Source organism: Grus americana, chromosome 2 (assembly GCF_028858705.1).
Source record: "Grus americana isolate bGruAme1 chromosome 2, bGruAme1.mat, whole genome shotgun sequence".
In the NCBI taxonomy this organism is placed as follows: Eukaryota; Metazoa; Chordata; class Aves; order Gruiformes; family Gruidae; genus Grus; species Grus americana.
This window is the reverse complement of record NC_072853.1, coordinates 36279277-36295553: the sequence shown is the minus strand read 5'-3', so window position 1 is coordinate 36295553 and position 16277 is coordinate 36279277. Positions and strand designations below refer to the sequence as shown.

The window sequence follows — 16277 nt, the reverse complement described above, 5'->3', positions numbered from 1 at the left end:
TGGTCGCTTCTGCCCTGAGCTACTCAACACACAGTTCAAAAGAGGGTTTGTTTTTTTTTTTTTTAAAAAAGGTCTCTCTTGTGTCTGAGCGAAGGACTGGAGCAATATACCCTTAAAGCCATAGAACAAAAGCAAAAACTCATTCACTCAGTCTCTGAAAGCAGTTCTGCCACAATGTATTTCATGGAGTGTTTGCACGATAGTGCACAGTTTAAATGGAGCATGACAATAATAAAGAGACATGCTAAACTTTTTTAAAAAATGTGGTCCAGTTTTGGAAATGATCACTTATTTCAACAGTTCTAAAATCTGCAACACACCTGATTTCAACTATCAAATTCAGGGGTGAAAAGTCCTGCAGCAGATATCCAAAATTAGCTATTTGTAGTAAACAAAGATTTTTTTAAAATATCCCTTAAAGTGGTGAAAATCCAGAGCCAGGCACACCCAGCGACTTCCCGATATAGAAGGGGAAAAAGGAATCAGGGGAACAAGGTGGAAAGATAAGAAGTACACTAAACAGGCAAGTAAGGCTACAAAATATAATTGATAATAATAGCCCGCACATACAAAGACTAACAGCTTTTAAATAGACTTCAAAGAAACAGACTTCAATCATAACTTAGCTACCTCCACAGCTGCAGTAGGTATTTTTATCTTCTTTTCCCTCCCCGAACACACTCAGGTGTCAAATTATATTTGGCACTTCCTAAATTCATAATCCTGACATGTTTTCCAGGACTCGTTTTATCACATTCACTATTTGTTAAACAATTGCTATTCAGAGATACATTTTTACTGTACTAACACTACAACACTTCACTATTTAAAAATTAATGAAGTCACTAAGTGAGGGATCTTCCAAACTGCTGAGAGCTGGCCTGTTGCTGCTCTCAGCAAAGGCAATCATCATTTCAGCTCCAACTGCAATAACATCAGAGGTAAGTGCTCGAGCAAACATTCATTTTTATCCTAGGAATGTAAAGAAATAAGGGCGAAAAAGAACCCCACAGCATTAACTGTATCTAATTAATGGTAATATCTGTTTATACAGACCTTGCATCTGGTAGCTATAGGGAGCCTGTCCAGGTTGAGGTGTGCTAAAGCTGGCACCGTAGCTTAGAAATCCCGTCTGTCCGGGTGACTGTGACTGTGCCAATCCACCTTCTGTCTTGATGCCTGCCCACAATGCACCTAAATCAGTTAGTGACAGCAAATCTATTTGTTCATATTCAAACAGGGATGGAAAATAAAACCACTTAATTAACAGCACTTTTAACATATACCTACTATTGTATGCATGAGAGAACGAATACCGAGAGCACGCACAAACAGAGCAGTCTAAAAGCACACATAAAACTGAAGTTCACCAGGGAGAGGTTAAATTCAAAACTGTGTTTCCAATAACTGCAAAAGAAATTTATACATGAACAGGAAGTTGCATTATTCCTTTTTTCCTTTCCTGCCAGAGGCTAACTTTTCCATATATTCATGACATTTCACAGAGGTAGATTAGCAACTTTATATGATTTTAATGAAGCGCAGCGTAGCCAAGCTCTCCTGCCATCCACCCATTAATGACATAACTGAGATTTGCATTGTATAATATTCCTGCATGAAAATTACATGGCTCCAAGTGCAATGGCTTTCTAAGGAATTAGACGTGAATAAAGGGAACTAGCAGCATTAAGTGTAATGATGATTTTCAAAGCTAATTAAACACTATAGGAGGCAGTCTTTTAACAAATAAACACCTAATAGACAGGAACTATTCCTGAAGCAATCTCCCAAACTGGGAAAAACATAGCAACGTCATTAATCTCCACTGACAGGGAAATCCATTACACATCACATTACACTCTCATTTCCAAATTTAGTAATAAAATAATCCAAAGTCCAATTAAATGAATGACTTGCCTCCAAACTTCAGTGATCCTTCCCCAAATTTGTAAGGCAATGAGCAAGTAAATATCAGCAAGTGAAACACTGAGGAAACGCACACAATTCAGCCTCTGTCTCTTCATTTTAATTATAAGGTTGTCCCAACATGAACTACCATTTAAAAATAATTATAGCCAAAGCAATGGAAAAGTAATACAATACTCTTAGGTTTCACTGTGGCATTCAGTGATACCTCATTGTTCAGAAACCACCGTTATTTGAACTGAATTAACTAAGTGTGAATTAGTAACATTCCTTAGAAAATGACTGTTAGATTCTAAGTCCATTTCCTGGTTGTTTGGGGTTTTTTTTAAATAATATTCAACAACATTTGAAGGTAGGAGAGGGCTGAGAAGTTACTGTGTTTGCAAAACTTCAATATCTCCCTATATACAAATGGCAGCATATTTTCTTCTGCCATTTAAATAATTATTTTTCAACTGCTGTCATTAATTACCCTTAATTCCTTCTGCCAGACCTGCTAACTGCCAGACTAACCCTGTTTGCTTGGTTTTCCCTGATGCTTACCTGCTTCTTCTGTTTCATGTACAATTAAACAATCCCAATGATGAATGTGACACCTTGTTTCCAAGGGGAAACTCCTACTATGGATGTTTTGGTATCAACAATCCCTGTTTGTTGACTGTTTAAGGATTTCTGAAATGCTGATTAAATATTGCCTTGAGAAAGTTTAACTAAATCAAGCATTGAATTTCTAGTCCAGCTTTAACGGCCTGATTCAACTCTCCACCTCAGACGAAACGGGAGCAGACGATCAAAGGCAGAGGCAGGAGGATGCCACTTGAGTGAAGACAACTTGGCAATAACGTGCCCTTTTGCAAACCTCCGTGCTATGAAGAGTCTTTCATCTCCTGGGACTTACTCTTCCCACCTGCTCTCATCCAGAAGGCCTTCACTCATCAAACCTTGATGGTCCCTTCTCCTTCTCGCAAGTCTAATGTATGCAAGGAAGCGGGAAGGGACAGTGAAAAAACATAAAGGGACTGCCAGTATCTGGAAAGAAAAGAAGTTGGGAAGTGAAGCCTTTGCTAGATGCTGGTACGGGAGCAGGCAGGAGGAGGGAGCTTCAGGAAATTCTCCAGCCTCCTCAGGGGCTTTGCAGATGAACCAAAGCCAGGAGCCCCTGGGAGGCAGCTGTCAGTGGCATTCCCCTCCACCCCCCTTCCTGCCTGCATGGTCCTGGCACGGTGGAGGTGGGGGAGTGGAAAAATGAAGGGGGTAGAGGTGCATTCGAGACAGCACCTTCCCAAACTCTGTCCTAGGGAGAAAACTTGAGGGAGGTTGATAGGTGAATTCACGAATACTTTTCCCCCAAGTCCCAGAGTAAAGAAACAAAAAGAAAGAAGCCCCCCCACTCCAACTCACTTTTTCCTTTCACATGTGTCTTAAGTGTCCTCTTTATACCTGCTGGAAGCTCTCTGCCTGGATGAGGGAAAGGCAAGGCAGGCGGTACATGGGGTCTAAGCTGCAGACCCAAGAGGAGAATTTAGGCTCTAAGCAAGGCTTCCGTTCTTGCCTGTTGCAAATGAGCGTCCCAGTGTTCCCCATGTAATTTATTTGGGGAGTAAGGATTATATGATGTGCCTTACGTATGCAAAAATATATATGGTGTTAGGTCCCAAAGCTTTTTAATGGTTATTTGCTTTTAAATATTACTGCTATAAAGTACATCGGTGAGGACTACCTTAGTCCCAGGCATGAGGCACTGTCTGAAAAGAATAAACCACATTAAATCCACTTGGATCAGGACCCGAGGGGTTCAGTGGCCAAAAGCAGCTCTGCAATGTAAAACGTTAGGCAAAATTATCCGAAGTCCTAGGCACGGGGGATGGACTGGGCAAAAAAAAAAAAACAAAACAAAAGAGCAGGCAGGCATGTTAACCCCCAGCGAGCAGTTGCCAAGTAAAGCAACTCTCAATTATAGCTCCGACGACAGCAAGACAGCTAAACGCAAGTAGTGAAATCAAGGCCTTGCTGAAGTCAGTGGGAGTTTTATAAGTTGACTTCAGCAAGGTCAGGATTTCACTCAGAGGAACCAAGCAAAAAACAAAAAAGCCACTGTTTGGGCTGCCCAAGCCACCGCTGCCAGCAAAGTATGAACACGAGGTGTCCGCAGGAGAAACGGGTCAAGAAGAGCACGGTGGGGAAAGGGTTCATCTGTTATCACACCACCTGATCCAGCTGGAAATAGCAGGCAAGCTCTCATCAGCAACATGAGCTTGTGGGAGGGGGAAGAATCCCCATCTCCATAGTCTTGAAAATGTAGCTGAAATATCCTTGAAGTATTTTGTTTGTGTAAGTTTAAAATATGTGGAATGGAACTGAAACTGAAACATGCAATTCATGTTTATAACCATATTTTTGGTGGTAAGTGATCAAGGCTGTAGCCACAGGAAGAATGCCTCCTTGGATCATAATTATTGATGATATATTAATAAAACACATTTTCTTAAAGAAAAGAGAAATAATAATCTATTTCTTGTACCCATTGCCCAGAGTAATCTGCTGTAGGATATGCTTGAGACCCAGTGGATTTCAACTTGCAGATTTCAGGATGAAAGATTCACCAGTTTCGCACTTAAATGTTTTAATGATTTATAAGGGCACAGCTTGTACTGTGAGTTCTGTCCTTTTGGTATAAAACTTATATTACCTGAATGTATCTTTACAAAATATACTGCTACAAGTATGTGGATTGTATATTTTCAGTATATTACCCCAGAGGAATATAAGACCTATTTTCTAATAATGTATCCTTGCTGCTGAACTGCTATGTGGTCTGCCAGCAGACAGTCTGGCAGCAAAATGGTCTCACCCACAGCAGCTTGTTTTTAAATTAATTTTTTTTTTAAATATTTGCTACTTAGTACTATCTCCTTCATCACGCAGACAGAGCTTTCATGGCAATTTATCTCAATTTTCACCTCCAGGGAGTTTTAAAACATTGAAAACGAGGGGGTTTTTTTGACGGGTGTCTTTTTGAATCTGTTCTTCACCTGCTGAAAATCAGTGCAGCTTCTCTGATTCACTTAGGTTCCAGTAATCTGGATCAGCTGAAATTCAGACCTATATGTACTGACCTACCCTGCTGCACTGCCGGAGAGCAGAGCTCCTCAGTAAGTCACCAGGAGCTGTGCCTGTGTAATGGAAGTCCCTAGATCTCTTTTCCCATTTCAGTGCTGGGTTGTTTTTTTTTTATATCACCAATAAAAAACATAATGAATCTCTGTCCTCAATCCCAAAACAGAGTCATCCTCTGGAGTAGCTGCTTAGCTCTTTAATACATAAATTAAGCATCACTCACTCCAATGGAGAAATTACCTGTCTTCCACAAGAAATGCTCAAAAGCACAGCTGTCCCACTAAGCACCCAAGCAAGGGTCACGTGATCTTGTTCTAAAAAATATTTACCTCTAGAATAAAATAACCCAGATGTGATTTCTTACCATACGAAGGGATTCCATAGGGTTGGCCGGGCTGCGGGTAGGTGGCATAAGCTGTAGCTTGTTGCATCCCTGTTGTAAACTGTGTCTGCCCATACGCAGCCATCGTTTGTGAAGAGGGGGTAGGAAGAATATGTGGGTATGGTCTGCTATTGATTACAAACGACAGAAAATAGGACAGACACTGCATTAGACAGACATGCGTGTACTTATTTTTAGCCTTATTATATTCCTGCTACTTCATTATCACATAATCATAGGCTGTGCTAGACAACAGAAAGTGTAAGACAAAGACAAAACAATAACAAGAAATCAATAATAAAAGAATAAGTAAAATAAGAACTTTCCAAATATTTTTTCAAGTACATTCTTAGCATTTTAAAAAAATATATTTTTTCCCTAGAAGCTGCTGCGGTTTAAATTATGACTTAACAGATGGACCCAATTATTATTTTAAATGAGGTTAAAATCTGCCTATTTCAGTTATTATTACTACTACTACTATTATTATTTTTAAAAGATATCATACTTGGAAGGGTAAATCTGTGGTGGGGAGAACTGGTGTGTTTGTCTTGGGCTGAAACCACTGCTTCCAATTGCTGCACCAAGGAGAAAAGAAAGCACACAGAAGTGTAAATACACACACCAAAGATAAATATTATTTTTCCTAATAGAATTTCAGAGTATTAACAAGATTTTAATTAAATTCAAATATCACTGATACCTTAGATAGAAAATAATATTTTATCAGGAACTATACAAGAATGCTTAACATTAAAATCTTGATTACAGATTTCAAATACTAAATTGCCCCTTTGTAGAGCTCCTGAGCAATAGTTTATTCTTCGCTCGCACACAGACACCATTTTCAGTGCAAACAATCTATTTCCTAATGGAAACATTTCCCTTCATATTTTCAAAGGATTATTGATATCTCAAGTGCAACATTTTATTAACTTTTAGAATTTTTAAGACCTACATTTTATGAAGGAGCTTTATGCGTGCCTCGATTGAAAACATATGGCCAGCTTCAGAGCACGTGCCTCTTTTTTTTTTTTTTTTTAAATAATTCCATAATGCAGATGATGTATTACCATATTACACTTCCTTCTCTTTTCCCCCATCTTATCTGCTTTCTAAAATGCTTTCAGACCTTCAAAACACTCAGTATTGCATAAAGCTGTCACGACCAATGCGCAAATTTTCTTAGTGAAACACTTAAGGCTAAATAGCGAGCTTCTCCCCGGCCGCTGCGGACACCAAGCTCTACGCTAACCCATCCCAATTTCTTTGGGTATTTTTGGGTGCTGCCGAGAGCGTGGCGGATGTGCCAGCGTGCTCTGCTCCGGGGGTTATTTTCGGGAGCCCTTCCCTCTCTGGTTACCGTTTGGGTGCCATTTCTTCTCCAGGCCCCAAGGTGGATTTTGAAGCCTTTGCCAGGAAGGGGTCAGCAGCAGGTTATGAGACTACTGTAAAATCAGACAGCCAGAGAAACAACAGGCCCTATTGCTAAGTACTTGGAAATAAACAAGGCACGGATAATTACCCTTCGCCAGCTACCCCTTTCCTGGCCAACTACAGGGAAAATCCATCATCTTTACACTCCGGGAGCGCTCATGAAGCGTGGCGGGAAGCAGGGAATCTCTTTCCGTGCCTTCCACACCTGATGATAGTTTTCTTTTCTGTGGCCTGTGAGGCTGCAGATACATCAAATGTTACGGTCCGACCTATAGTCAGATGACCACAGATGTACATAGCTGCTATGAAACACACTACCTTTTCTTCTTTCAAAGAAGAAACCATTTCTTTTTTTTTTGATGCTTTCATACTCTACAGCACGCGCAGAAAATGGAGGCTGTGACAAGACCAGAAAAGAGTTGCCTACTTGGAGCCTGACTGGTTGCAAGATGTCAAATTTTGCTACTCTGGAAATATAATCACACAACGTAGTATTAGTTCCTTCTTTTATTTGATTTGCACCATAAAAACAATGTGCTTGAAATACCACAGTTATCCATAGGTATGCAAAACTGTGCGAACATCTTAGGATTTTCTCACAGTGTTTGTCTGCTGTATATTAGCAACTAAGAAGTGTTTGGCTTCCAGGAAGAAAAAAAGCCTGACAAAAGAATGAATACCTTGGTAATAATAAATTACAATAAATGAGGAAGACCTACCCCTCAATGACAACATTAATCACGGAGGCAGGTAAGTTTACTCACAGAAAACAAGAGTAATTACTCTGGGCCAGAGTACTCCCTAGTGAGACTCCCACCGAAGACGCCAAAGGACATCAATAAGCCTGATGCTGTAATGCTTCTTACTCGGGGAAAACTCCTATTGACTTACACTGTCTGAGTAAGACGAACAAAAATAGGCATAAGCTGCAAAGTGCACAAGACTTTTTAACAGCTGTGCACAGGTTTAGACCACATGGGATAAGAAAATAGCAAATGAAAAAATGCTGAGCTTAAAACCTTTGTTTATTCCTTACCTGATCCTGAGAAATTGTCTAAAGACCCGTCTGTGGTAGTAGTAGTAGCAATCTCACTGCTGCTCATTGGTTCTGTTTTAACTATAGAAATATAAATAAAATATATTCTATATGCACCTAATATTCTTGCACACGCATGCACACACACTCACTACAGCCACAAATTCAATAAAACAAAAACCTGCCAAAAATGTTTTAAATCATGGCTATCGATATTTTGCATTTTGTGTATACAAACAATGCAAAGTACTGGCAGCTATGATTTACACATACATATAAAATGATTGAGAGGGTTATTTCTGTCCCCAAGGAAAAAGAGCCACTGTAACAAACCAGAAGTCCCCATGCAATTCTCTGCACCTGTCCTGATTCCTCTTAATCCTGCAGACCCAACAATAAGGGTCCACATTTAGATCAGGTCACACAGACATTTGCAGGCTTGAAAGACAGCAATTTGAATAAGACGAAAAAGGAAATAATTTTTAAATGGGTTTCTCTGAGAGCTATTCAATTATTTTTTTCCACCTAAATAACTTTTCAGAGGAAAAACGAGCATTTGTGATGAAGTAAAACACTTTCCTCATGGTGGATTTCTCTTCTCAAAATGAAAACCAACTTTATACTCAATGACCCTGAATAAACAAAGGGGACACAGTCCTCACCAGATACTTCAAAGAATGCTTTTACATTTTATTCCTTCTGCACCCACGACCCAACATGTCCATCAGGGAGTGAAAAAGAATGACAGTAAGAGAGATTCTCTCCTGGCTCATGCTGCATCATAATTAATTATTAATTAATGACTTTTAATAAAGCCTCAAGTAAATAAACAAATTTCCCTTTCTGATACTCCAGCACAATCTCAGTAACAGTATTCCAATCCACGGGGCAAGGATGGGGCTGACCTGGCATGGATGCAAACAGGCACAGTACCTACTCCCAGGGAGTTATCAGATCAGCACGGCAATCTCTCAAATCCATTTTTACATACCTAGCTTTTACAGTTACAGCACACCAAAAGCAACTGAGGATGACATTTCAGAAAACAACAGAGCTGATCTTACTATCAACATCCCACCGCTTTTGCCGTTGTTGACACACACAGTCACCGCTTCCCACGCACCAGCCCTGGTGCATACCTGACCTTTCAGCAAGGCAATTCCTTACCACTGCAGAAAGTGACTCCAAGAAAACCAAGGCAAAGTACACCCTATTTGACTTGTAAAGCCTTAGTGGCATCTTGACATAGGTGTGCATGTATGCGTGCCTATACATATGTGTTCAGGAATTGCAACCATCACTAACAGAAACCTTTTAAGTGCCAGGTTTGCAAAGGGTGAGGGACAGGCGCTTTCCCCTTTTGACAAAGGACCTTTCCTTGCCATTCCAAATTCTTATTTCCACATGCCTCACTATTTCCTTCACTTGACCTCATTCAAGAGATTTACATGCAATCTCTCAAGATTTTACTAATAGCTCACTATTTTCTTTCAATTCTTGAGCAGGATGCTTTGTCTGCACGTGCTAACTCAGGAGATCAATACTAGCTCCACACAAAACTCTGCTACGTCTGCGTTAGCAAGCAGTGCAGACCAGTAAGAAAAGTCTCATGGAGTGAAATGGTTGGTGCAGAGGGTCCAGTATCCACAGTTTAGGCATTTTTTGAGAGGCTTATTCATGCTAGGTTTAGTCTTGTTCCAAGGAGTGAGCACCCATCAGCAGCTGGAGAACATCAGCTGCACTTCTGCAGAGCTCCTTTTTTGAAAGAAGTGAACTCCAAGACACTCCACAAGGTGAATTAACATGTTGTAAGAAAGGATGCCCAAAAGGTTCACTTCAAGAGTGCAGTCAGGAACTGAACTACAACTCTAATACAAATGTATTTCTTAAAAACACAGCATATAACATATTCAACTTCATTTCATAACTAAGTACTGAAAGTCTAATACACAGATGCAACAAAATATTTGTTGCAAAGTGTCTATCCCAAGTAATTTTCCAGAAACTACCAGATTTTTACAGCAAGTTCTACACAGTTTGTTAATCTAGGTACCAAGGTTTATAGCATCAACATTATCTTCTGTTTTTTCTTAGAAGTTTATCACAGGTACATTTTACAGTCAGACTAATACTTCCCTCCTAGATTACTCCAGCTTTCCCAAAAATCTGCAAATCTTTTGAACCTAATTTTCATGATGCAATTATACTTTTGGAAATATCAATGACAGATGCTTTTCTCTACAGCTGACAGCTGTGGGGAGGAAAAGAGAGGAAGATGAGACAGATCAACCTGACTTGGGGTAAAGGGTGGAAGATTTCAGTACATGCTTTCTCCAAACTCTTCCCTTCTTCTCTACTGGAGAAACAATTCTTCTATATTCCTTATAAAATAAAATATCATTGTTAGGATCACCACAACTAGCAATCCAAGGACTACGCTGAGCCACCTCACACAATGTAGAGACCAATAGCATCATTTGCTCTAGATAAAGATTTTTAGGATAATTTCTTTCTAAGTAGGTGTAAATGTCTCATTTGCCATTGGTTTAAAAGCCTACTTCATGTGCCTTTGCACCTATCTGGATCTCAGATCCTTGTTCAAGACACTATTTTGGGAAAAAACTTATCAACGTGGAATTTCTGTCCCTATGACTCACAAGCAATACTTCAGTGCAACAATGTTTATAACCGAATGCTGTTTAGTAGACATACTACTTTAGAAGATAGAGGATAATATATACAAAATACAATGCAGTGCCTTCTTCATGGAAATGAAGCTTCTAGTTGCTGACTGAGGTGCTCACAAATTTTTCAGAACAACTGTTCCTTATGTCTCCTCTCTCAGCTGTTATATTTCCTGAATATACGAAAAACAGGATAACAAAGGCTGTTCACATTAATCCTGATCTGGATATCCATTGGTAGGGTGATAATAAATAAGCCTTATCACACCGTCTTTAGGAACAACCATGACCTTAACAGACCTTTGCTCCGCAGCTAGTTGGGAATTTAATAAAGATGGATAGGAACTGAAAAGCCCTCCGTTCCCCAAGCATTTTAATCAAAATGCCAGAAAACGACTACATATTTCCTTCTATCTGATCCTAAATGTATTTCAAGAGGATGAAAGCTTGCTATACAAAGAAATAAACTGAGAAGAACAGCCATGGTTTTACCCGTTGGAAATATTTATCACATGGAATCTCACTGCAAAGGAAGGTCTCTCATTTGCCCAAGGCAAATGACCTACAACGGAGCGTATTTCCCCTCAGAATCACGGGGAAAGACAGCTGCGAAGGGATTTCCTAAGGTTACAAGTCTGCCAGTCTATCACAGTAGCGCATCAGTAATCCATGTCTATCACGAGAGATATAAGGAGCTGTCCAAGGAAGCAAAGCTTTGGACGGGCACGGATCTGACCCTGCCGCCTGCTCCGTAAGCATGCTCTGGATTTCAACTCTCCATATTTTCCATGACAATTAACATTTCTGCAACGTGTCCTAAGCTTTCACAGGATGACACTGGGCAATGAGTGGGAATATTGACACATCTACAGAGAACACGTTGCAAGCTTGCCAGTAACTGCCAACAGCGTGCTGTCATGGCAGAGACCGCAGAAAGCGAAACGAGTTCCCATTTCTGCTGCTCCTTTATCAAAGCAGACCTTTACAGAGGTGCAGAATTATCAGACTTGCATTAGAGAGACAGACTCTGATTTAGTAATATGCTACTAAGTTTTAGTGCTGGCTAAATCATTCATGTAATAAACGAGATTATCAACAAGAAGTTCAAGAAGAAATCTAATCTGTTGCAAAAAGAAATCTAATCTGCTGAAAAAAATTCAACAGTTACTTAGAATTATTGATATAGATTTGGTTTATATACCAAGGAGCTTAAGAGGGTATGTCAACAGAGAGACATTTTTCCTCCTCATTTTTCTTTTCTTGTGTTTATGAAATTCTAAAAACAAGATTTAAAAAGAAACTGTGTAAGAAAACAACACAACAGAATAATAGAAAATATAGGAGTAGCAGATAATAACACACATGGTAGTTTTGAGAAAAAAAGCACAAAAATTGTGACTTAGCATAACTGCTCATCTAACGTTACATCGATTGTCAAGATATTTCTTCTTAAGACACTCAGAGATTGCAAGTGCAACATGCCACGTTTTGTCAGCAATATTACAAAAGGTGGTTAACAATGACTATATGGCTGTTTCTGAACTCCACTGAGAGAACACCAGACAAGAACTCACAAGTTCATGTGGTTCACTGGCCAAGTAACAACCTTCTGAGTTCACAGCTTGTCATGCAGTCACTGGTGTGTATAGCCGTAAAAAGTGCTATGAGGAATGAGATGCTGGTTGTTTTAAATATGGATTTATAGACCTAACATTTGGCCATTCCTAACTCAACAGTCATATGAATACATCATAAAGATTGCACCTTCAAGCATGCAAAAGTAAGGGTTTTAAGTATCTTTTTAAAATTACTTTGATTATCTAAAATACGTATAAGGCTGGCTCTACTGAAATAGTCTTTGTTAACAGCTACGCCATATACATTAAACCAGAATAGAAACATTGTAAACATGGCTGAGTAATTAAATCAGTTTTAATTTTGCAGTTGTAAGACTGAATTAACACTATAATGTTATAGTCTTTGTATTACATGAATAAGTGGGCAAAATGAAATTGTTCCTGGATGACAGCTCTCAATGTTCACAGGGCACAAAGAGTCTCAACAAAGTAAGCGAGGCTGTTTGTTTATAGACATACATACAATCTCTAGCTCTATTTTGCTTTGTCTCAAGGTGACATGTTCAAATAATATTAGCAGCTAAGCACCAGGTAGATATTTTGATTAAGTATTTCATATATGCATTATTATTGATACCATCCTCTGTCTGTATCCACTAGAAGCCCAAAGCTCACCTTAAAGCTCAAAGATAATTGTCACTAACAACGGGACAAAAATTCTACCTTAAATCTCTAAGCTGATGATATTTTCCATTATTTTATTCAAACTCTCAACTGTTTGCACTGAAAAGTCTTGCAATTATAAACAGCTTACTAAAGGTTACAGATTACATATAAACAGGTTATTCAATTATACTAGTAATTATTCCCTCTGTTTATCACAGACTATCAAATCATCAGCTCCTGACCATGAAGCTTGATAAACTTACTTGCTCCTGTTTCTCAAAGCAGAGGACTCTTCCTGAATCTCATTTGTCTGGAAATTACCAGAAGGTAATTACTACAAGGTAATTTCCAGCCTAAATTTATGTTCAGTTTTCAAAGAAAGTCCCTGCTTAAAGCAGCACATTCTAGTTCAAGCCCAGACTGTTTCCTGCTCTCCTCTCCTCTGATGTGAGAAGGCTTCAAAACTTCTGCAGTATTCTTCCGTCTGTGGCTAACACCTAGCTTTCACTGCATGCACGGTTCCCCCACGACCCTCATCTTCCTCTCATGTTATGCATTACAACTGAAAGATCTATAACGTCATTGTAACCTGCTCATCTGGCAGTAAAAAACTTAAATTTACAAAGAAACGGCATCACCGCTACAGTACAAAATCAGAAAGAAAATTCAAAACCATCTGGATGGAGACAAGTTTTGATAGAATTTGTGGCTGCTAATCAAGATTTCACCTGGATATTCATCTGAGAAGTATAATCATGGGTTAAAATAGTCTCATTCACTGGTGTTAGGAGATGAGAATATCTGAGTCAAAGTGATGTTCTTACCCCTTCACACTCACTTGTCAGTTTACACTGAATGATTGTATCTCTCCTGTCCAAATGGAGGCAGCATATATCCAGAAACAATCCTTTTAGAGGTCTTATGGGCTATTACCTCTTTTTTTTCCCCTTCTTAAATCCTCAGTTAGGAATCTAACCATGGCAACTCCCCTACACACGTGCAATAGTTTGCATGGCATCCATGTGAAATATCTGTACTCTTTAACCAAAGCCAGACAAAATGACCACACAGTGTCACAGCCCCAGCCATGAATGGCAAAGAAGGTTGTCTTCAGCTACCTTCTGGGAACACAGAGGGCTTCAAGTGAATAGAGAGCGTCATGGAGAAGTCAAGCGCACTCTGCCATTTAGGTGTACAAGATGCAAGACTGAGACATGAAGACAGAAGCAGAATGACAAAGCGGGTGGGACCTTTCATAAGTGGGAAATAATATCCTCTGCTTTTGGCCAGGGTCTGAACTCCAGGACTGCCAGACTTAAAGCCAAGGTCACCTGGACAAAGAGGGGTAGCACCAGCTTGCATCCCCTTCCACCCAGCAGCAGCGGAAAACTCCCCAGCTTGTCTCATCAAACCAGGTGGCACAGGTACTTCACTCACTGACCAGGGGTCAGATGATCCAACTAACACTGAAGTGTAACCAAGTTTCATGCTTTTTTATCTACCTATGATAAGCAAAACCCCTCAGAAGACTACAGGATGCAAATGGAAGTGCTAAATCATCTGAAGGGTCACAAGTCTCTGAAGTTGCTAAGGGTCTTCAGATATCACCCTATTGTCTATTGAGGTGTGATGTTAAGACTAGATTTAGATGTCCTGCTCCTGTTCCCTGGAGTTTCTCCTGGTGCACACTGACAGCAGGGGCTGGATTTCCTTCTTGTCTGTATTACTGGCCAGGCATATGATATTTCTATCTTATGCTGTGCAGTCATGCGACTGCACACATGCAGATCATGCATGACAGGCTGGTCCCACTGGAGAGGCGCCGCACCTAGTGAGATGTGTTGCAGTTACAGTTTTCAGTGAAGTAGCAAATATCTTCACAGATTCTTGACATCCTGCAGCCCGTGCAAAGCTACTGTGCCAGCGAAGCTCTGGGACCCTCAGGCACGCTCAGAGGGTGCTCTTACACCACCACGCTCCATCCACAGTCCGGAAAGGCATGTGCTGCGAAGACATTTATGAGAAGCTTGCAAAAATAAATACTAAAATAATGGTGCTTCCAAGATGTTAAATTCTTTTTCTTTTTTTTTTTAAGTTCTTTGTCATTTGGAGTTTTTTCTTTCCCTCAAATGTCTGTGGGAACCCGTACTGCCATTGACTTTTCATTTAAATGAGGTCCTTTCTTTCAGGAAAATATTATGGGGGAAAACAAACTCGTGAAGCTTTCACAAACAGATGCACATACATACAGAAAAGACAATAAATACACAAATATTTATTAGCCAGTCTCTTCCTCAAGATCTTGCAACAGGAGTTGCTGGACTGAGCCAACAGAGGAGTAGACAAGTTATTTCACTGGCCAAAAACCTAAGAAAGAGCAATAATAGAGCATTATGCTATTTGTGCTCAGAACAGGTAGAAGGACTCTGAGGAGAATAAAAGCACAGATAAGACAAAGAGTCTGGAAGGAAGCCAGTGTAATACAGCAAGAAGAAAAAAGCGAGGAGCAGGGAAGAAAAGATAGTCCAAGTCAGCCCCTTGCCTTCACATAAATGGGCAGTGTGATGTGTATCTGATTTTTATCCTTCAGAAGTGGCAGCAGGTTGAAGACCAGATTACTAGCCCCTACAGACCCCCAGGTTGCTTTTGCCAGTCTGGGGCCTGGGACCACTGCGGTCTTTGCCTCTGGCCACACACCTGTCCTCTCGTGCTCTTCTGGGGCAGAGTAAAGAAGTTAGCATCAATAGTTCTTGATACTAACACCCCACTGAAATGCCAGGATTAGATTCATCTTTACCTGGCTATTATTTCAGGATGTCTAAATATGGAGGTATTCCTGCATCAAGTACAAGTTTCATACCATCTTCATCACAAACACAACTCTGGAAACTTCAGCATACATAACTGGCAGAAACTCCAGAAATGAGCAATTAAAAGATACTAGAACCAACACATCTGCCAAAGGAGGATCATTTTGTCTGATTACCATCACTTACCACAACTTTGCACCCCAAAGTACACAAAATTATGAATAACTATTAAAAATGATGAATAATTTATACAAAATTAAAAATTATTCACTGCCAATGTGCAGGTTTGATTGAAATAATGAAAGACTATTTTGAGTGCTACAAAGTATTCTTAGAATTACAATGAATACTCAACATATCATCTACTTGCAGAAATCTACATCATGTGCCATAACAATGACCAGTTCATACCCTCTCTATGGATTTCAACATCTCACTTCACCATTACTTCGGAAAACACTGAAAACAATTTTTTCTCCATTCTATAATATTGCAGCTCGACAGCAAACGTGCTACACAGCACTGCCTTTTGAAAACTTGAAGATGGATTTACGTTCACCAGATTTAAAACAACCTTTCTAATGGCCACCCATCAGATAGTCACGTAGTGGGGAGCTTTGAATGCCTTTGTGTGGGATCTCA

At 39.8% G+C, this 16277-nt stretch overlaps 1 protein-coding gene across 2 annotated transcripts in view; it reads right to left on the bottom strand.

The window, feature by feature from the left end:
- EYA1 (EYA transcriptional coactivator and phosphatase 1) overlaps positions 1-16277 on the bottom strand; it is a 146006-nt gene that overhangs the window by 65001 nt on the left and 64728 nt on the right. For both annotated transcript variants that reach the window (XM_054815777.1, XM_054815776.1), the window contains exons 4-7: positions 7899-7979; positions 5934-6003; positions 5408-5553; positions 1057-1194 (exon numbers count right to left, since the gene is read on the bottom strand). In XM_054815777.1, the coding sequence (XP_054671752.1) occupies positions 1057-1194; positions 5408-5553; positions 5934-6003; positions 7899-7979 (435 nt within the window). The remainder of the gene's footprint in view (positions 1-1056; positions 1195-5407; positions 5554-5933; positions 6004-7898; positions 7980-16277) is intronic.